The sequence below is a fragment of the Acanthochromis polyacanthus genome, chromosome 3 (assembly GCF_021347895.1).
Source record: "Acanthochromis polyacanthus isolate Apoly-LR-REF ecotype Palm Island chromosome 3, KAUST_Apoly_ChrSc, whole genome shotgun sequence".
Taxonomy (NCBI): Eukaryota; Metazoa; Chordata; class Actinopteri; family Pomacentridae; genus Acanthochromis; species Acanthochromis polyacanthus.
This window is the reverse complement of record NC_067115.1, coordinates 12,949,405-12,971,269: the sequence shown is the minus strand read 5'-3', so window position 1 is coordinate 12,971,269 and position 21,865 is coordinate 12,949,405. Positions and strand designations below refer to the sequence as shown.

The 21,865-nt window shown below is 40.7% G+C and overlaps 2 protein-coding genes across 3 annotated transcripts; one reads left to right on the top strand and one right to left on the bottom strand.

Annotated features, from left to right (window-relative positions):
- The first annotated feature begins 147 nt into the window (after positions 1-147).
- Positions 148-10,785, top strand: LOC110958652 (probable ATP-dependent RNA helicase DDX17). 2 transcript variants are annotated; one of them, XM_022205286.2, is made up of 13 exons: positions 150-484; positions 1,538-1,697; positions 3,902-3,998; positions 4,267-4,400; positions 4,696-4,761; positions 4,884-5,025; positions 5,566-5,726; positions 5,809-5,981; positions 6,116-6,226; positions 6,344-6,405; positions 6,526-6,585; positions 8,731-8,964; positions 9,063-10,785. In XM_022205286.2, exons 1-13 carry the CDS (start codon positions 432-434, stop codon positions 9,542-9,544), a joined length of 1,935 nt encoding a protein of 644 aa, XP_022060978.1. In that variant the 5' UTR covers positions 150-431; the 3' UTR covers positions 9,545-10,785. The 2 variants fall into 2 exon arrangements, with proteins under 2 accessions (XP_051802271.1, XP_022060978.1); XM_051946311.1 differs by lacking the exon at positions 9,063-10,785 and having other exon boundaries at positions 148-484; positions 7,596-8,874.
- Positions 10,786-10,828: 43 nt separating this feature from the next.
- LOC110958642 (ADP-ribosylation factor-binding protein GGA1-like) lies at positions 10,829-21,861 on the bottom strand. Its single transcript, XM_022205274.2, has 17 exons — positions 21,728-21,861; positions 20,067-20,151; positions 19,893-19,968; positions 19,654-19,752; positions 19,143-19,266; positions 18,507-18,607; positions 18,171-18,251; positions 17,439-17,576; positions 17,253-17,334; positions 17,033-17,143; positions 15,996-16,139; positions 15,615-15,658; positions 15,291-15,457; positions 14,912-15,177; positions 14,640-14,809; positions 14,346-14,456; positions 10,829-13,694 (listed from the first exon to the last, which is right to left on the bottom strand). The coding sequence occupies exons 1-17, from the start codon at positions 21,771-21,773 to the stop codon at positions 13,584-13,586; spliced, it is 1,956 nt and encodes a 651-aa protein (XP_022060966.2). The 5' UTR covers positions 21,774-21,861; the 3' UTR covers positions 10,829-13,583.
- Between the last annotated feature and the right edge of the window lie 4 nt (positions 21,862-21,865).

Genomic DNA, 21,865 nt, shown 5'->3' with positions numbered 1-21,865 from the left:
CTTGAATATAGTTTTAATTAACAGCATTTTAACTTTTGTCTCTGAAAGGTGTTTAAAATACCGCAAAAGAGACCAACAGTTTTCGCTGTTTGTGATGACATTTGGACTTAGTGAAATGGCGTACGTAACGACGCTCCTGTCGTAACGTCGGTACGTAAATATTGTAGCTGAAGGTACGTTGGTGTCGGGGGCAGGGGAGCAAGGAGCAGCGGCCGTTGAACTCCGTGACGCACACAACAATTGTTTAACAAACAGCGTTTCAAGCGAAATTATCGTCTAATATATATATGTTTTCAAGCTTTACTTAGGTATATCGTAAACTGCGTTTATTTGCAAGTTATTCCACAGCACAGCGTAAACAAATCGCTGTCGAACGTTAAAGCTAACGTTGCTAAAAACAGCGGCGAGGACAACAGTGTTTTTTCGCCAAAATGAGAGGGGGCTCCTCCTATGGAGACAGAGACAGGGACCGCGGACGAGATAGGTAAGTTTTCATGCTAGTATGTCGAAACAAGACATGCTTATTAAGCGCAGAATTTGTGTTGCATAATATTTGGGCACCGTAGCAAGTGTTGAAAGTGCAACTGTTTTTAATCTAAAATGACGGTAAAAGCAACCCGGAAGAAGAAAAGCGCCTCATAAATGCTGTAGACTCTTTACAGTTTGGTGTTACTTTATCAGTTAACATTGCATTGTTTTACCAGTACTACTGTAAAATTGAGTGGCTTCAGGGTAAAAGTCATGCTGTCTTGTCTGGCCACAATATAACGCAACATACTAATTTTAACCAGTAAATATTGACACCTGATGGTGCTAGAGGTGAACTATGACTTTGGAAATACAAGTGTTTTATTGTAGTTATTATAGTAAAAAAAAATGCAACATGTAATGAAATCTGGCTGTTTGGAGTAAGCCATAAATATGCCGATCAGAAAAAAACTAGAAAACAAAAAATTGTCATCACATCATTGGTGAATGCAGTGTTGATATACAGCGCCTTCCATAAGTATTGGTACCCCTGGTTAAGATGTGTTCTTTAGCTTCTAATAAATTCATTTTTTTCCCTAAATAATATAGGGCCACAATGAAAAAAGAGGAAAATCCAACCTTTAATTCAAGTGCATTTATTCAGTGGGGAAAAAAAAAATCACACATTAAGAAATAATTCTTTTACATCAAATCATGTGTGCCACAATTATTAGCACCCCTGATGTTAATACTTTGTACAACCCCCTTTTTCTAACAAAATAGCACCTAATCTTCTCCTGCTATTACACGAGCACCGTGATAACAGGAGTTCTTATTCACATTTTTCAACAATTTTCACTGTGAGAGTATGCTTCTGCAATAAAAATTGAATTTATTTTAAGGCTTTCAACACATCTTAACCAGGGGTGCCAATAATTATGGAGGGCGTTGTAGCCATCGGTGACTGGCATGACGAAGCAAACATGTCACAAATATACATTACACAACCTCAGCTTGCTCTGCTGACTTCACAGTGCTCTTTATTTCTTTATCTCTTTATCTCTGTTAGACCACGGTTTGGAGCCATGAGCAGTCGTGGTGGACCCCCACCAATGAAGTTTGGAAATCCAGGTGAGCGTCTCCGCAAGAAGAGGTGGAATCTGGACGAGCTGCCCAAATTTGAGAAGAACTTCTACACTGAACACCCTGATGTCCAACGCATGACTCAAGTAAATCCCCTATATAATAAGTTGAAAACATAAGCAAATTGTTATTAATATTATTGGTACAGGGCTGCACAGTGCCATAGTGGTTAGCACTTTCGCCTTGCAGCAAGAAGGTCCCCGGTTCAAAGCCCGGCCTGAGATCTTTCTGCATGGAGTTTGCATGTTCTCCCCGTGCATGTGTGGGTTTTCTCCGGGCACTCCGGCTTCCTCCCACAGTCCAAAAATTTGCTGAGGTTAATTGATCACTCTAAATTGCCCGTAGGTGTGAATGGGAGTGTGATTGTTTGTCGGTATATGTAGCCCTGCGACAGACTGGTGACCTGTCCAGGGTGTCCCCTGCCTTCGCCCGAGTCAGAATGGATGGATGGATTATTGGTACAATACACACGTGGACAAAATTGTTGGTACCCCTCAGTTAAAGAAGGAAAAACCCACAATTCTCACTGAAATCACTTGAAACTCATAAAAGTAACAATAAATAAAAATTTATTGAAAATTAAATAATCAAAATCAGCCATCACTTTTGAATTGTTGATTAACATAATTATTTAAAAAAACAAACTAATGAAATAGGGCTGGACAAAAATGATGGTACCCATAACTTAATATTTTGTTGCACGACCTTTTGAGGCAATCACTGCAATTAAACGATTTCTGTATTTGTCAATGAGCGTTCTGCAGCTGTCAACAGGTATTTTGGCCCACTCCTCATGAGCAAACAGCTCCAGTTGTCTCAGGTTTGATGGGTGTCTTCTCCAAATGGCATGTTTCAGCTCCTTCCGCATATGTTCAATGGGATTCAGGTCTGGGCTCATAGAAGGCCACTTTAGAATAGTCCAACGCTTTTCTCTCAGCCATTCTTGGGTGTTTTTGGCTGTGTGTTTTGGATCGTTGTCCTGTTGGAAGACCCATGACCTGCGACTGAGACCAAGCTTTCTGACACTAGGCAGCACATTTCTCTCCAGAATGCCTTGATAGTCTTCAGATTTCACCGTACCTTGCACACTTTCAAGACACCCTGTGCCAGATGCAGCAAAGCAGCCCCAAAACATTACTGAGCCTCCTCCATGTTTCACCGTAGGGACAGTGTTCTTTTCTTCGTATGCTTGGTTTTTGAGTCTATGAACATAGAGTTGATGTGCCTTACCAAAAAGCTCCAGTTTGGTCTCATCTGTCCAAAGGACATTCTCCCAGAAGCTTTGTGGCTTGTCAACATGCATTTTTGCAAATTCCAGTCTCGCTTTTTTATGAGTTTTTTTCAGCAGTGGTGTCCTCCTTGGTCGTCTCCCATGAAGTCCACTTTGGCTCAAACAACGACAAATGGTGCGATCTGACACTGATGTACCTTGGCCTTGGAGTTCACCTTTAATTTCTTTGGAGGTTGCTCTGGGCTCTTTGGATACAATTCCAACGATCCGTCTCTTCAATTTGTCATCAATTTTCCTCTTGCGGCCACGTCCAGGGAGGTTGGCTACTGTCCCGTGGGTCTTGAACTTCTGAATAATATGAGCCACTGTTGTCACAGGAACTTCAAGCTGTTTAGAGATGGTCTTATAGCCTTTACCTTTAAGATGTTTGTCTATAATTTTTTTTCGGATGTCCTGGGACAATTCTCTCCTTCGCTTTCTGTTGTCCATGTTCAGTGTGGTACACACCTTTTCACCAAACAGCAGGGTGACTACTTGTCTCCCTTTAAATAGGCAGACTGACTGATTATGAGTTTGGAAACACCTGTGATGTCAATTAAATGACACACCTGAGTTAATCATGTCACTCTGGTCAAATAGTTTTCAATCTTTTATAGAGGTACCATAATTTTTGTCCAGCCCTATTTCATTAGTTTGTTTTTTTAAATAATTATGTTAATCAACAATTCAAAAGTAATGGCTGTTTTTGATTATTTAATTTTCAATAAATTTTTATTTATTGTTACTTTTGTGAGTTTCAAGTGATTTCAGTGAGAATTGTGGGTTTTTCCTTCTTTAACTGAGGGGTACCAACAATTTTGTCCACGTGTGTATATATTGTTGCTGTCAAAACTGAATCATAAAGTAACAAATAAAAGCACATTCATCAAAGTCCTCCCTGATGTCATACCTCAGAATGTTTAGAATTCTTTGCAAGAACAATCTAATTGCTCCAGAAGGTAGTTGTTTATATACCATGTCCACTTGTATGTTTTTCTCTCTCTTTTTTTAAATATCCAGTATGAAATGGAAGAGTTTCGCCGAAAAAAGGAAATCACCATCAGAGGCACTGGTTGTCCAAAGGCTGTCACCGCTTTTCACCATGCGCAGTTTCCTCGTCAGTCAACCACACATCACACAAACTATAATACTGATGCAAATAATTTAACATTTGCAAATACTGTGGTGTTATTCTTTGACTCAGCCAAACATATAGAAGCCTGAAAATTACACTGTGTGTTTTCAAGCCAGTTATATGGTAGATTATATGTCAGTAAAAATGTGTTTCACACAGACAAGAGAAATATTTGCACCTCAATCCTTCCTAAACTATAGTATGAGCCCAACAGTTAACTGTTGTGTTATCTCCTTTGTTTTTCTGGCAGAGTATGTGATAGATGTGTTAATGCAGCAGAATTTCAAGGAGCCAACAGCGATCCAGGCTCAGGGATTCCCTGTGGCCCTGAGCGGCAAGGACATGGTGGGAATTGCACAGACTGGCTCTGGAAAGACACTGGCAGTAAGGATTCCTTTCTATCATACTACATGTTTAATGATATATTTTGGACTCTTTTGGGAACGGTTAATTCATAATAGTAGTTTTATATAGCACATGTCACCAAAAATATAATCTGGACAGACATAAACTTGAACAAAAATAAAACATGAGTCAGTAACAAATGCATATCACTAACAGCAGGACAAGTGCAGGACAGATTTCAGATCATTTAGATGAGGCTAAATTCTGTGTTTTTAAAACAAGCATTAATCGGTATTCCTGACTCACAATCTTATTGTCTTTTTATTCCTTGCAGTATCTTCTTCCTGCTATTGTACACATCAATCACCAGCCCTATCTGGAGAGGGGAGATGGGCCGATTGTAAGTGCATCATGTGTGTTGTGATGTCAGACATGAGTCTTTTATCTAAGTTATGCAGTCATTGTGTGGGTGTACAGTTAGTCTGAAAACCTCTCTCATTTCTCTTCTTTCTGTCTTTGTAGTGTCTGGTTCTCGCTCCAACCAGAGAGCTGGCCCAGCAGGTTCAGCAGGTTGCATATGACTATGGGAAATCTTCCCGTATCAAAAGCACCTGTGTGTATGGTGGAGCTCCCAAAGGACCACAGATTCGAGATCTTGAGAGGGGTGGGTATAGTAATTGATGGGTACATGGAATGGATCATTCTATGTGATTTGATCATCTAAAGTGGTTGTATGAAAAACTCTATTCAGTCTATGCCATCCTTTGAACCTGTGTAGCATTCGCAACTGCTGCCTGGTGTTAATTAATTTTTGCTGGGTAGCTTGCCTTGGTCCCCCAGCTTTTGTCAGTTTGTGTGCACTCTGCGTTACTGCTTGTTGCTTGTTTTTATTTTTAGATGTCTTTGTTCAGTTATGGTATTATGTTATTTGTAATTTTTTGTTTTTAACCTGCTAGTGGGACTCCAGATGGAAATTAGCTGTATTGCTATAATCTCTTGTATTTACATGTAAATGTTCATTATTATGAACTGTCCCATTAAAAAAAAAAAAAAAAAAAAAAAAAAACATAAAACATATTTTATCTCCCTGTGTTGCACATTATTTAATCAGCAGATAGTCAGTATGTGACTGCTGTTCTGTTTGAGAATCTGATAGTATATTTAGTATCCCTTTTACTGACATGGTGATCTTCTATGACTGCAGGTGTTGAGATCTGCATCGCCACACCTGGTCGCCTCATTGACTTCTTGGAGGCAGGGAAGACTAACCTGCGCCGCTGCACCTACCTTGTGCTGGATGAGGCTGACCGCATGTTGGACATGGGTTTTGAACCGCAGATTCGCAAGATAGTTGAACAAATCAGGGTAAGATTAAGGCTCAGTTACTGCCTCATTCAAGGAGAAGTTTTTATCAGCTGATTTTATTCTCCCTCTCTCTCTCTCTTAGCCTGACAGACAGACTCTGATGTGGAGTGCAACTTGGCCGAAGGAGGTTCGGCAACTTGCCGAGGACTTCCTGAGGGACTATATCCAGATTAATGTTGGTGCTCTGGAGCTCAGTGCCAACCACAACATCCTGCAGATAGTCGATGTCTGCATGGAGACAGAAAAGGACAACAAGTAAGGACAGCTGGTGGAATACCTGAGCAGTAAAATGACAATATGTGAAGATCTTCTGATTACCTGCTGCAGTGGTGTCGCAGAGCAGGTGCTTATCCTTTCACAACATTAAAACTGTGCTTTGCTGTTGACAGACTAATTCAGCTGATGGAGGAGATAATGGCTGAAAAGGAGAATAAAACAATCATCTTTGTGGAGACTAAGAAACGTTGTGATGATCTTACAAGGAGGATGAGGCGTGATGGGTGAGGAATAATTGCATGCTACAATATGATGACAATATTTTCAAGATTAATCATGTAAATATTTGACAGACAGTATTCAGCATGTGAACTGATCTTTAATGTGGTTTGGTTTTCTAGCTGGCCAGCCATGTGTATCCATGGAGACAAGAGCCAGCCAGAACGAGACTGGGTGCTCACAGGTAAGAACAATCGCACTTTCTTCTTTCTTTGTGTTAGGTCATTTTCCTGCTTAAGTCAACTATTTGTCTATAAGTAGCAGTGTTACAGTTACACATTCTGTATTTTATTTAATTCGACAGAATTTAGAAGTGGCAAAGCTCCCATTCTGATTGCTACTGATGTTGCTTCTCGTGGTCTGGGTATGTCTCCTCACACATGCTGTTAACACTGCACAGTTTCACATATAATTGTTTCTTCTCTCTGGATTGTTCTTCTATTAATGTTTTGTCATAATAATAGTGTATTTTACATGATAGAATAACACAAGTAAACTCAACACAGTTCATAGGTTCAACTAGAACTGGGCTTCTGTTTAGCAAATGGTTTTGAACTTTAGGTAAGTATATTATTTAGTAGATCAACTGTAACGGACAAGCTTGAGAACAACCTTTAATTAAAGGTGGCCAATATAAATCAACACATCATATAAGAATTAAAAAAAACTCCTGCAGAATTGTCTTTTTTTGAATATTTTCAGATGATGTTATAGCAGATTTAATAAAGGAACTCATACTAAGAATTGTTATACTATACAGCAGGTGCAATATGCAGTAGCGCTGTTGATCACAAGCATGAAAACAAACAGAAGATAGAATATGAGTTCATTTAGTGCAGTGAAAGAAATCAACACACTGCATGTAAGGACCACTCTTATTTTTGTAACCTGACAGCCTTATGGACTGTCGCCTCCAGTGTGGAGGCTGCAGGCGTTCTGGTCCACTGGGTTTATAGTCTGTTTCTTGTTACTGCAGTTAAAAAGCTTCCTTCAAGCGGGGCTCTTTGGCACGCTGCCTGAAAGGAGGGCTGTGTGGGGCAGAAGCTCCTGTGCAGCCTTTCTCATGTCTCCTTTGTGGTGTCAGTGCAAATTTACTGATGAAGTTGCTCATATTGCACTTTTCTCCTCACACTAAATACTTTGTGACTTCTATGTTATTCTGCAAAGTAATACATTTTGTTTTGTTTTGCAGAAGCATATGTGTAGAGCAATGACAGCTGAGTTGTGTTAAGTCCACCGCGACAACAGGATAGCTAGTTTGACATCTAATTTGTTGCCAGGATAATCTGAGAAGGGGGGACAAGTGAAGTGTCTTAACGTGCCAAAATTTCTATGACTGTATCCTTGTTCTCTTTTCCCCTCTTCTCCTCTCAGGGTTTGGCAGCACACGGCAGCTCTAACAGTCTGCGCTGCTGTCACTGCCCCCTCAGTCACATTAAAGTAGGAGCTTCGTTAGTTTTTTGAGGGATTAAGGCCCCTCTTTTGTCTTCTTGGCTAAATAAGATCCCCCCTGCCCAGTATTGTCAGAGTTTGTAAATCCGACGAGCCTTCCTTGGGAGCAGCCTGAGGTTCCTGTTTGTCTGCCCAGCGATCCGCCCCAAAAAAGCAGACAGACATGGGAGAGAGAGTTAGACGGGCTCGTCTGGATCCAGTCCTGGCCAGAGTCTGAGGAGGGTCCTGCAATGCGGCGTGAGAGCAACAGAACCAGCCGTTGTGTGTGTGTCTTGAGGTTTAACGGTTCTGCTCCCGTCTGACGTTGCTGGTGTGAGCAGAAGGTGAGGGACGAGTCCCTCTCCCTCAGCCCCTCCCAGTGAACCGGGACTGATCAGGGGGGACTGACTACCTTTGTAAAAACAACATGAAAGGGGTAAGTACCTCAGCACCCCTTTGTCTTAACTCCATGAGCTTACCATACATTCAAGTACTGCCTTTGTGCTCATATTTTCGTCAAAAAAGAAGCAGTTTTTCATCACGGCACATAGTTATGCAGTAGGTTGTGGTTGATTAAGTGGCTTCCTGCCGTCACGATGGCGGGGAAAAGGGAGACTTATTGATCAGCAGTGCTGTCAGAGCCCCACGTCTTCTGTAATGAGAAACAGACTCCTCATACGTTTTGATCGGTAATCACATTGGTGTGAAGATTACAAAGCCTCAAAGTGGTTTCTTTACATCTCACTGTGATACTTACATTATCTGATGTGAGTATGAAACTCTGAAATTACTTTCAGTTATAACTGAATGTCATTTAAATTGCTAAAATAAATCTTTGGATGAGTGGATTTTTTCAAGGTGACTGAAAAAGCAGGTAAGTTACTCTGTTAAAATATCCTTCTAATAATGCAAGATTAAAATATTTAAATGTGAGAACACATATATATTTAATTTATAGACATTAAAGTGGACTAATAGAAATTAAGTTTTTCTCCAGAAGCCTTTTCCCTTCTTGAGATTCTCATCTTTCTTTCCCTTCCCCCCCGTGCTTGAAAATGAATTGCGCTTTAACCAAAAGACGTGGAAGATGTCAAGTTCGTCATCAACTATGACTATCCCAGCTGCTCCGAGGATTATGTCCATCGTATTGGACGTACGGCCCGCAGTACCAACAAGGGCACTGCCTACACCTTCTTCACACCAGGAAACCTGCGACAGGCCCGAGACCTTGTCCGGGTTTTGGAGGAGGCCCGGCAAGCCATAAATCCTAAACTGCTTCAGCTCGTGGACTCCGGCCGTGGAGGAGGAGGTGGTGAGGAGGACTGTTTCTGTCTCTTGTATCACAAAGAAACATGCTTGCTTATAGATATGAGAAACAGAAATGCTGATTTTGCATTTGTTGTTTCTCAGGTGGCAGAATGCGTTACCGTGGCAGCAACTCCAACAACCCTAACCTGATGTATCAGGATGAGTGCGATCGGCGCATGCGCTCAGGCAAAGATGGCCGCAGTAGCTTCAACCGCGACAGTCGCAACAGCCGTGATGGAGACCGTTCCTCTTCCTCCTATAGGGACAGAAGCAGGGACCACAGAAACAGCTACAACTCGGGCTCAGATCACTACCAGAGCTACAGCAGTAGTGGTGGAGGCTATAACGCCCGTGGTGGAGGCCACTCTGGAGGTGGTGGTGGAGGGCCTAATCAGTCCAGCCAGCCGCAGGGTCAGTTTGGCCAGGTTCCTCCTCCTCCTCCACCGTCAGGGGGACCGCAGCCTCTGATGGCTCAGCAGTTCGCTCCATCACAGCCTCCACTCATGGGCTTCATGGGGCAACCGCCATACCCTTTCGTGTCTCCTCCCCCTCCTCCTCCAGGTGCGCCGCCACCCCGGAAGTAGAATAAAAAGGCACCGACTTAGTTTGTGCTACTTAGTGTGTTTTACAGTGTAACTTTGTTTTTCTTCTTGTCATCCCCAAAAGAGCCAGGGATTTTAAAAGGCATATGTCTAAGGAGGTAAGGGCTTATATTTTGTATTTGTTTTGTACTTTTTAATATGCCCAAAATGAGGGATTTAGATGAGGGATGTAGAAAAGGAAATCTAGAAATATTGTCCTTTGTTTTTTCAAATTAGATTGTCACTGTCCAAAGTTGCTCTCAACTGTGCACCATGGAGGAACAGTTGTCTAGTGTTTTCATTCCAATCAAATGTTACAACATTAGATTTGTCCAGTTTGTTATTCCTCTCTAGCAGCGTAAAAGATAATGCAACTACATTACATTTGTCTGTGGCACAGTAATGTAAGGCATTTCCATATACAGTTAGTTACTGCTTTTATTTTGAAGCAGTATAGTCTACTGGCAGTGCCACTTTGACTCTCTTGAACATGCAGTCAAACCTTGTTTACTCTTTGGGCTGGTTTTTGTGGTAATACTTTATTAAATAGCCTCAAGAAAAAACCTTGTGTATGTCCTTATTGGAATAGAGGGTTGTCATTTTTAAGGTTCTAAGTGGCAATTGGATGATAATACATCTCAGGCAAAGTTTTTAAAGTAATGCAACAAGTTGTGTTACCAATTACTTTTTACACAGTAAATAGGTAAAATTAAGTACTAACCCCCACACTGTTTCCCAGTTTAAGCTGTTGTCAGCTGCATTAGGATTTGGTTTGAGTGCAAACGCTTTAGACTGACTGCCTCAGTGGTCTTTGGTTGAGAGTTGTTCTTTCAGGGAAAATGAAATGCAGTAGGTACAATTACATTCCAGACTCATGTCTTCTGTGACTTTGTTCAAGTTCAAACTCTGAGTTTGAGAAACTTGGATTTTGGAGAGCAACGTATTTTTATCGCATTGATTTTTAGGTTTGTTCTTCTAAATGCCCAAGCAGTAGATACAATTGGGGGAATCTTCTAATAGTTTTCATATCATTCAACCACTTATTTAGATTTGTTGGTGTGTTTGACTTATCTAATGATTGAGATACATTTTTATCATGCATGCCTTTTACTTTTTCTGTCCTGTAGCGAGTCACAGCTAAAATATTCTTTTAACGTCAAGATTTACTAAATCTTACTTTGTTGCTTGTTTCCTGTCAATGCGCTCTTTTTACAGTGTTTTCTTAAATAAACGTGTCAAAGCTGCATTTTCTATTTTGCTAATTATTCATCAGATTTATGCATCAAGTGACGTCCCTGTACAAATGACTTTATTTGCTTTAAATACACTTTTGTAGTACATTCTCATTTTTTACTCAGCAGTATGTACATGTGTACTTTTATTGGTAAATATGCAGAATGGCACAATGCTTTTATTTACAGTAGGAACACAAATGGAAAAGACTTTCCTTCCCTCAGAAAAACATCTGTATAGGTATTTATATACTGACATTCACACTGTTCCAGATGCCAACACTTTTTATTGGTGCGTCAGTCTGAAAAAGTTGGATTTTATCTGGTTGACACTTTGGGTCTAAAGTTTGATGTTTTTAGGTCCGTTAGATTGTCTTTTTTTTTCTTCTAGATAATATGGGAAGTCCAGTGGGATTCACTTCTTTTATAACTGGACAAGAGTTGCAAAGACAGCATTGCATGCACAGTGACTTCTGTAAATGTCAGCGTAGCAGTTATTTAATTTAAAGACCGAATTTGGATTTGTTTGTGCAACAGGTCTGAAGGAGTAGAACCTGCAACGCAGTGCAGCTCGACCCAAACATGGCATGGGGATCATTTTTGTGTGATTTTGTGGTCGTAGAAAGGATGCTGGATAAGGTGCAATACCTTAAGCTAGATCCTCCATCTTTTTTCTATGTCCTCCAGATGAAGCCAGGCAGCCCTGATATAAAATTTGCTGCTGCACATCCTAATGAGGAACACACTATGAAGGTAATGTAGTTATCGTGTTGACAATAAGGCAAATTTGCTTTTCTCTGAATTTGCACAATATGAGTATTACAGTCAAATCTGTTACAGAACTCTCCGAACGTGTATTTACAGTACATAACATTCAAATCCGTAGTATTTACAACAAAATTTGAAGCGGAGTCATTAATTTTTCTTCATTATTGCTTTCTTCCTGCTACTCCCAGAGGTTGTAAATAAACCAGAACAGCTTATTTATAGCGCGTTTAGCTTAATGATATGGTAAATGGCAATGATGGTCCCATGTGGGTTGATAAACCACATGAAATTTAACGCATGCTTTCAAGTAAGCTGAATCAGTATTGCTCAGTGGGTCCTAAATTGATCCCTCACGACAATAAAATGGAATCTCACCGGCTTCCCAACTCTATCCCCGCCGTACTTCCAGACATCTGGAGTTGCATATTTATTTCAGAATCAGTCTGCCTCAGTCTCATTTTATTTTCATCTTTATGCTTGTAGACCCGTGATCCAATCAACTTATGGATATTAGAATGATTCAGTAACACCATTTGAGTCTTTTCTGGCAAGGACATGAACACATGAAAACAAGGATCAAGTCACTAGTATACATATATGTACAGAGCAAAAGAAAAGCAAACCGTTTCATCTCAGGCACATGTGGTAGAATCAAACCAGATGTCAGTGACGTCAACTCAGGACCTCACATGTCCCTCTTTGGGTCAATCAACAGTAGAAAGGCAGAAAATGACAAAAAGACAAATGTACTGAAAAAGGGAATGATTTCATGTGCAAAATTTTAACAAAATAAGTGCATGTAATTGTAGGTTGTGTAAGAAAAAAAATCTCCAAATTAATATCCTGAGTGAAACATAATGTGTAAAAAAAAAAAAAGTGTCCCCATATTTTAATAACAGAAAAGTGCAGAAATTAAAAAAAAAAGTAAAGAGGCAGGGATTAAATGCGCATCATTTTTTGGCCTTTTGACATGTCACAGTAGGAAAAGCACAGCTATAAATGAAGTGAATGAATGGCTACTTTCACCTTCACAACATACAACAAAGTCATTGTCAATGTTATTTGAAACGCCTGTGCTTTTCCTGTCATGCCGTGTCAACATATCTGCTGTGAAAAAGGCCTTTTGTTACAGCCTGAACACACACACACCACCTAACCGTAATTTATTCAAACATATTAAAACCCAGATGATTCTTAAAACCCAGATACCGATTCAATATTTGTGCTCTGGATAATTTGGTTACTCAAGGGGAAACCCACTACAGTGATTTCAGATATGGGAATTACTCTCAGTTTCATTATTTCCCATCTGTGTTTGACAAACAATATCCCCAGCGTTGGTTTAAAGGAGAAGTAGTTTGCAAGTAGGAGAGAATGATACCACTGCATCTCTTTCTGCAAACATTTAAGTTGTGCTGCAGCAATGAGCAAATTCATCAGTTCATCCGCCAATTTAAATTCTGTAAAGTTAAATAGACTAATATACTGTCATTAACTGCGTTTTTAAAATATCACTTGAGAAGGAGAAGCAGAGAAGCTCCATTGACTGGCAGAAAATGGTTTGTTGCAACAAAAACTGACAACTGTAATGTGCAGGTGAACATGCAGCATTTTGAATCCAATTGTACAAATGGCCTTAAAAGAAAAGACAAAAACAACAACAAAAAAAGACCAGCTGTTGTATGTGATTCACATGACATGGGATTTGTTTAGCAGTACGAATAAATTCCCACTTTCAGTTTTGAAAAGGCTCAACTTGTTTCCCAAAAATTCACTGGATTGAATGTTTCTGAAAGTCGACTGTATGTCACTGCGCCGGACTGATTGTTGGAAGAGGAGAAAGTAGCAACAACACTCAGGAATATGGACATGATCGAGTAACGACGGAAAGGCACAAGGTAGAAGCTGGTTCCCACAACTGCTCTCATGTCTGCATTTCCAAACCGGAGAAAAGTGTGACGAGGTCGTCTTGCCTCGGCCAGTGCTGACGGACAACTTCAACCTAAACGTAAAGGAAGCAGCAGATCAGATGATCCTTCTCCCTAAAGGTTCCCCCAAGTGTTTGGAGGTGGGAACTGGTCGACGTCGCCGGATTCATCGTGAGATTTGTCCCCCAGGTTGAAAGTTAGTTTGTACCGCAAACGCACCTTTTCCTGAAACACAAGAAGAGAGAGAGAAACCTGATTCAGTGCAGTTAGTCATAAACACTTGGTTTGTCTTGAGGAAGGAAACAAATGGATGCAACTAAATTTCTTTCGGCGAAATAAAGACAAAGACAAGACAAGAAAAAAAAGACAAGACTAAACTAATTCTATCTGGCAATAAAGCCAGATAGAAAGAAAGCTGCACTCATTTATGCTTTTATCGCTTGTAGAAGAGAAGAGAGAGAGAAACCTCTAATCACTGGTGCTGGATGGATCTCAGTGGCTGTTAAGCTTTAAGATGCTCTGCAGAGTTTTCTTGCAAACAAACAAAAGCTGGATTCGGTGGTGGCAGAATTCGTCACCACCTCGGCACTTTAAAGTATCAGTTTTAAGCATTTAGCTGACTTAAAGTTGAACAGAAAGACAATACTGATGGACTAAAATAATTATCTGTTGCAAAACTACTGTGAACATCCACTTACTGTAGATCAGTGGAAATTAAATGTGGTAAATTTGAACTTCCATACGGTCATTTATAAGGTAAGCGTGTGCAGTGAAGGAAAATGTAGTAGAAACCAACATGAGAAACAACCATCCTTATCTGGAGCAGACTCTGACAGAGCATGACAAATGAGTGATGTAGCAGTAGATGTTTAGTACCTTATGAGGGTTTGCCAACAGCAAGATCTGTGTGATGGCGGCTGGAGGCAGGATGGGATTAAAGGCCGGTAGATCAGTACTGGTGGGAGGCTGCAGCTTTACTTTCATCACCTAAACAATGCAAAACCATAAAAACATGAAAACTTAAGCAGCATCTGACATCCGCAACTAATGAAACAGTCGAGAAATCTGACTTTTTTAGCTGGTTTAAAGTCGTAAACTGAGCAGGCAGACGTTCAATTTGCAAAGTCTGGGAATGACGATCACTATGACTGGCAGGAAACGTGCACCTACTTTGGGAACAGCTGCCTGGAAGCGGATGTTGGTGACTGGAATCGGGGCTGAGGACAGCATGGAGATGATCACCACCAGCACATCAGGTCTCGACGGAGGACAGTCGCGGGCAAAGGTGAACAAAACACGAAGACTGTGTTTGTCGAATACCGTCACTGGTAACAAGGTGCCTGAAATAAATAAGGAGACGCATATGATGTAAAATCCTGAAAAAATAAGGAACAACTGATTATTCCCATTCTCTGCAGGCCGAATTCAGTGCTTGTGCTTACTAGGTTTGATTGATTCCAGAGGCACTGTAACGTCAGCTAGAGAGATGCTTTCATATGGATCAGCGGCAGGTAAAGAGCCTTTTTCAACAACTGTGAGACTAAGATTGGAAAGGAGAAGAGCATCAGGCTGCTCCGGCTGGCTGGTCGTGGGTCTGGGAGCAGAAGCTGGACCAGACGTGGTAGTGGCTGCAGGAGGCTTAGAGTTGGTGGTGGACTTAGTCTGGAGATCTCGTAAACTGACTCTAGACTGAGGCTGCAGCTTATCCCTGCACAGAGAAGAACGACATGCACACGTCACATGTCAGCTGTGTGCGCAACGTTCCTAATTTCCTTCCATCAGACAACTTTTATGTTATTAACTCTTTATCCTCCACCTTACCATTTAACCTGCTGGCTCTCTGGAGGTAGGGACTGCTGCAACAGTGTCTTTCCCAGCAAATCAAGCTCTTCCATGGCTTTGGGAGGAGCAGTGGAGCCCCCTGCTGGTGCACTGTGTGGTGTTTGGACGACAGCTGGTAGCAACACTGATTCTGTGATCTCTGCCGGCTGAGTGAACAAACACAGAGTTACAGCGTTTATGGTGTAAAACTGAATGAATATAGCATATTTGAAATTATTCCAAAGGCCTGTGTTAGTGTTTCTGCAGAAACGTTGGGAGATTTTCAGACTCTATGCATGCAGACAGTATTATCTTACTTCGCACCTGGAAAGAGTTCTGAGAGTCACAGTTTTCTGATACATTCAGTCCTGAAAGGAAAGAAACAACAAATGCTTATATTATGGTTTATTACCATTTTTAAGATTATAACACTGTAATCTTTCAAAGAAATGCTGGATTTTAAATTTAAAATAAACAGATTATGCCAGGGTTTATGTTTAAAGGTTGTCTGAGGTTAAGCCAGATGTGGTCTGCCTCTGGAGATGCCTCGTTACAGGCAGCCAGCTGACGGGAGCAACCACATGCTGCCTAGTGGAAACAACGCATGAGACCGAGCTGCTGGCTTGTGCTTTTTGGCTTGTTAAAAGGTTAAGCTTAGTCTTCTGTCTTTGATTTTTACAAACCAGATGAGATTTTCCTGCTTACCCAGTGACATGAGTTCATCATCCAGGAGGCTCATGCCCATGTTCTGAGTCAGAGTCTGCAGGCTGGAGGTCTCTGGGTTGGACGGTGCTGCATCAGCTGAAATGTTAAGTCCCGTCAGGTCTACAAGCGCTGAACTACTGCTCCCTGATTTGAAGAAAAAATAGTTAAGTCAAGTCAAGGTCTACAGAAATGTTAGGAGAATTAAAGTAAACACTGATGGATGCCAGTTAAAGCGGCAGTAGACAGTGGAAAAGGAAAAAAAAAAAAGAAAAGAAAAGGATTTGAAAATCAGCTATTCCCTGCAGCTCTGCCCTCTCTGTGTGGGTAATTACAAGCACATGAACATGCTTCAAACATGCAAAAATAGTCCAGCTCAAAGTCAAGATTCATTTTCAGCTTCAGATTGGACTCAAATCCGACAGAACTCAGAAAGTCCTCTGCCTGACTCAATCAGCCAACTACTTGGTGTGCTCCTTTTCCAACAGCAAGGACAAATGGTGACAAGCAGCAGTGGTGTCTTAAATGAACAAAAAACATTTGACTGATGGGAGGAGGTGTGACATTAAAAGAAGCATGGATGTGCCACAGTGATCAAGATGTGGTGTGTAGTTAATCATTGACGAGATAACGACCCCACAGAGTCAAACTGTAACCAGAAGATGATACCTGCTGGCTGCTTTGGTGCATATAAAGGATGTTTATAGCTAACCTATTCATCATTTGAGTAGTCCACACTTAAATAGTGCCTTGTAAACCTGAGCTAGGTTCTATAAAGTACTTCACAAGAAGTTTCGCATTCAGACACAATGGTGTCAGAGCTGCCACAGAAGCTGCTCACTGGGAGCAAGTCAGGATTCAGTGTCTTCCAGATTGAACTATCCTTTTCGTGGGATACATTCAACACCCAGAACCAAACACAAGAGGAAGTGCAGCAGTCTAGTTTCCTCTAAGACCACTTCAGTTACAACATGCTGAAAGGTGGCAAAAAAATAGTGCCTACTGCAGCTCTAACTGACTTGGAAAACAGACTCGCATACCTGGTTGTGAGGGCACAGTTATGTCATCTTTTGTCACCTTCTCCCCCTTTACCAGCTGTCTGTACAGATTGATGACCTGCGTCAAGCTGTCATTGGCCTGCAAGATATCCGCTGTAAGAAGAAAACTAATTAGCAAACCCCACAACACGTTTCAAATCCCATCATAAAGAATGACCCCATGAAATGATTCCTGTTTAACACAACACACTTCCAAACTTACCTAAAGCTTCATCATTATCCTCCGTATCGCTCGCTAATCGGAAGAGTGTAGGCCTCATTTTTTCACAGCGCTGGTAAAGGTCCTGCAATTGGAGACATGTTAAAACAATAAAACTGATCCTCCACTGAGAGGAACCAGCAGGAGCTATAGCTGCAGCTCCTTTTTAAAGTGCTGAGCTCCACAAACCTTAATGAGCTCCTGGTTGCTCTGGGAGCAGCGCTCCTTGCTGTAGCCCTCCAGCAGCTGGTTCAGCAGGCTGACACTCTCCTTCACCTCCTGGATGGCGTTCACTCGCTTTGATACTTTCTCCACTCGCTTTTGGTCCTAGGAGAAGAAAAAAGACTGACTGGCCCTCATAGTTCCTGGGATCATAAGAAATCCTAAAGCGTAAAAATGCAGCATTGTTGCTTCTCGTCCTGACTTAATTTGCTCATCGAGGTCAGTAGCACAGAAATCATATGAAAAATAATGGTCATATTATAGCGTAAGAGTATCCTTTATCATGATAAATACCACAATATATGAAGGTAAAGTGGGTAAACATTTTAATAATCTACAAGACATATTAATTAATATGCAAGTAAATATTTTCCTTCACTATTAATCTGGAGTATCATCCAATGACTACTTTTCTCTAGATGCAATCATGAATCCATTTCTCTCTATGACTCGAGAAACAAACTATATTTTTTATTGCTTTATTGTCATGTTGATCATACTCAACAATTGGTTTCAAGATCGTAGAGATCAATCATTCATTGTAGAGATTAAAGCCTGATCTCTGAAAGACTACAGCTGTGATTACTAATTGACTCTACTTCAGTGCTTTACATCACAGTGTGTATTTCATGCAAAAGGTACATATACATATGTGAGCATTCTATAAACCACATGTGCTGAACAAAGCCACTGACTCACCTCTTGAACCATTTCTTTAATGAGCTTGTTTGCTGCTCTTAAATCTTCAGGGTGTGTGCTGTTCAGTAAGCGAGACAGCATCTACAAAAACAGGATAAGACACAAGAGGGAGAGGAAAGGAAAGAGGAAGAGGATTTTCAAACTGCTGGACCCTTCCGAATTTTCCCAGGAGTTTCACCTTACACGATTTAATGGGATGTTTTCCATTAATATAAGCAGACTGTATGAATCCAAATTTGACATCTTAGGACAGTATTTTGAAAATTAATGACAGTACACAAATCCATCAAGTCTGTCTGATGTGACTGCTGCCTCTTGATCTCTCATATTCCATACCTTAGATTTCTCCTCATCCTCAAAGACGGCACTTTTGGCTCTAGGTGCAGGGGGCGGCAGGGGCTTGTCATCAGGAAGCACAGGATCCTGTTTGACAATGCCTGGAAAAAAACAAGGATGTCTATTAACCTTACATAAATACAATGTCCATCAATAGCACCGCTTCTGTTTTATGTGTTTACACTGTTTATAGATCACAGTTACAGAATCTGGGTCACCTATGACTCAGTGCTGTCCACGACGTAAGTGACACTGCTGCTTGAAGCTTCTGTAACGCCAAATTCAAGCAGTGCAATGAAAGAAACATAAAGAAATGAGAGTGCCACAAATATGTTTCTTTTACAATCCTGGAAAATCCATTTTGGAGATCACGCTAGATTTTAAAGAAGCATGACTAAGGACATCTGTCTCTTGTGCTAAAAGGAGAACTGATACCACCTATGTAGTTGTTCAAACAGGCACAGCATGGGGAACCACGAGATATATTAGCAGTGAAAAATGGGAACAAGAACACTGAAAACCACTGTATGGTGAATATGTGGAAAAACACACCATTCCTGGAACCATACAGAACACAAGAAAACCATCAAGTTAAAGAAACTGCTCTTTGTCCTGGTGGTCAGTCATCAAACTCACCCTGTTTTTTCAGCATCTGATAGGCATCTGCTATCTTGGTCTCATTTGGCAGCCTCACCGTCCAGCTGTACATCATTTCTAAAACCTTCTTCTTCACCGGTTCTGGAGCCCGGGCTCCCAAATACTACAAACAGTGGAAAGGGTAGCTATTATTAAAATAAAAATGCCAATATTCTTTGATAAATGACACTGACATGAAGATTTTCTATGGAGAAAGTTACTTCTAAAACAAGGTGTTATTATGGCCCTCTCTGTGGTTCATGATACTGATACCTAGCTATAAGAACAGGGATGGGGATTCTCATTGTTCCAGCACGAGTTACATGTTCCACTGAACTGGCAAAAAGTATCTGTGTATCAGTGCTTCCTTTATGCTATCAGCTCTTTTGTGATGATGAGCATAGTTGATGTTTTCAATAGATGAGAAACTCTGAATCACCAAAATAAAAAAATAGATTCTCATGGATATCAAGTGACACCCAGACTAGTATGACAGGATTTAGTACCTTACCTTGGGGGAGACCACTTTGATGAGTTCATTGAGAAAGCGAAACTTTCCCACTTCACTGTGAAATCGCTTCCCACAGTTCTTCATGCACGTCTCAAGAACCTGGAAATCGTTCAAAGGTTGTTATTTTTTACATGCAAGCTTTTACTGATAATGTGCCACTCTGCAGACCTTTACACTTGTTAACCACATTACACACACACGATGATGGGAGGTTTATCTGCACTGCATGCAGGTCTTACCGTAAGCGCTTGCATCGCCTCCCACTCCTGAGGAGACTGGATTTTGTGGGCCAGAAGTCTGGTTGCCAGCTGAGGACTGATGAAAAACAAATTATAACCTTTAATGCAGTGACAAACTAAAAAGGTTTTGCAGCTGTTTGATTTTAAAATCAAGTTTGGCCGTCATCCTCTCACCCTTCTGGTTCATTGTCGAGCTGATCACAAAATCCCTTGATACTGTCCCAGTCAGTCTCCTTGTTCAGAGGATTGGTGGCCTTATCTGTATAACAACAACAACAAAAACACATCTATTGTGCTATAATTCTGCATTTACTATACATCCTTGGCATGTCTGTGGATTTTTGAACCGAAAATGCAAAAAATAAGGATCCTTGCCCTCTTTAATTTGGGCTGCTTTGTATAAATTTGTGAAATCTATTGCTAAATGTGTGTTTATCATACTGGACAACATTTGTGGCCTCTGACTGTTTGAATTATGTAAACTCTCTGCTGTCTGATTCAGTGCAGTTAGTCATAAACACTAGGTTTGTCTTGAGGAAGGAAACAAATGGATGCAACTAAATTTCTTTCGGCGAAATAAAGACAAAGACAAGACAAGAAAAAAAAGACAAGACTAAACTAATTCTATCTGGCAATAAAGCCAGATAGAAAGAAAGCTGCACTCATTTATGCTTTTATCGCTTGTAGAAGTGGACAACGGCCTTACTGATCACCTAAATAAGACCATTTGACATTTGCAACTCATCCAAAAATGCTACCGCTACAATACTGACAAGCATCGAGCAGAAAGAACACTTTACTGCAATTTTTAGACTCCAGCAACGGTTTCTAAGTAAATATTAAATTGAATCTGAGGCTCTACTCATTGTTTTCAAGTCCCTCAAAGGTCAAGGTCTAACAAATAGAGGTAATATGTTTGCTAAAGCCAGGTAGGCGTCTCTGCAAGAGTTGGGAGTTGACATGGCGAAATAGTCATCATGGTGCTCACTGCCTAAACCAGTTCCCTTTGGAACTTTGATTTTCCCTGAGTGTAGCCATTTTTAAAATAGTTTTTTCAATACTTTGAATTTTCTGTTTCATAATAACAACGTACATATGTTTGTACTTATCTTGCCTATTGACTTTTCTGCTGTTTTCATTCAATAGGGCTTCAATTATTCAACAAAATCTGAATACACTTTATTAAACTTATCTGGACTATTTTTGATTTATATAAATTTGTTAATAGCATTTCATCCTGCTGCATTTAGTTTTATATCTTTGACATGTTTGATTTGATTTGTTTAGTTTCGCATGCAAAGCACTTTAAATAACCAAGATCTAAGACAAGTTCCTATATAAATACACTTGCTTCCTTACAGAGAGAAGCTTCTACTTAGGAACAAAATGTGACTGAATCCTGTGTCCGGTGATGGCAGAAGCGCTGCAAGGTTCCTGGTTTGGGGTTAGCAACTGGCTGGACCTGGTCATCAAGGAAACAGCTAACTAGCTCCTTGATTTTGTTAGCATTGAGCTGAACGCTACTAGGATTGTAAAATTCAAATGTCACATTATAATAACAATATCAAACTCGAACTGTCAACAGTAAATGCAGCGTGACCTCAAAATGAAAGCGCAACACATCAAAGGTGATACAATATTTGACTGTTCGTTCCTAATCGCCAACTGCACTTTTGAATTTGATGACATTCTCACAAATCTGCTCCCTGGGGAGGAAGCTACTAGCGACAGAGTAAAATTCAAAATAAGGATATACCTCAGTATACCTTAGCGGTGCGTCGGCTAACATTTAACGTTCAAAAATTAACCTGCCATAGTAATGTATGATGACTTACTGATGCGAGACTGCAGGCTAGCCTCATCTGGAGGCGCCGCCGCCATCTTTCGGGAATTCTAAACAAGTGGCTACTCTCGCGAGATTTTAGTAAAATATCGCGTGGGTAGCGGTGAGCGCAGAAGCTGTGTGGCTCCCC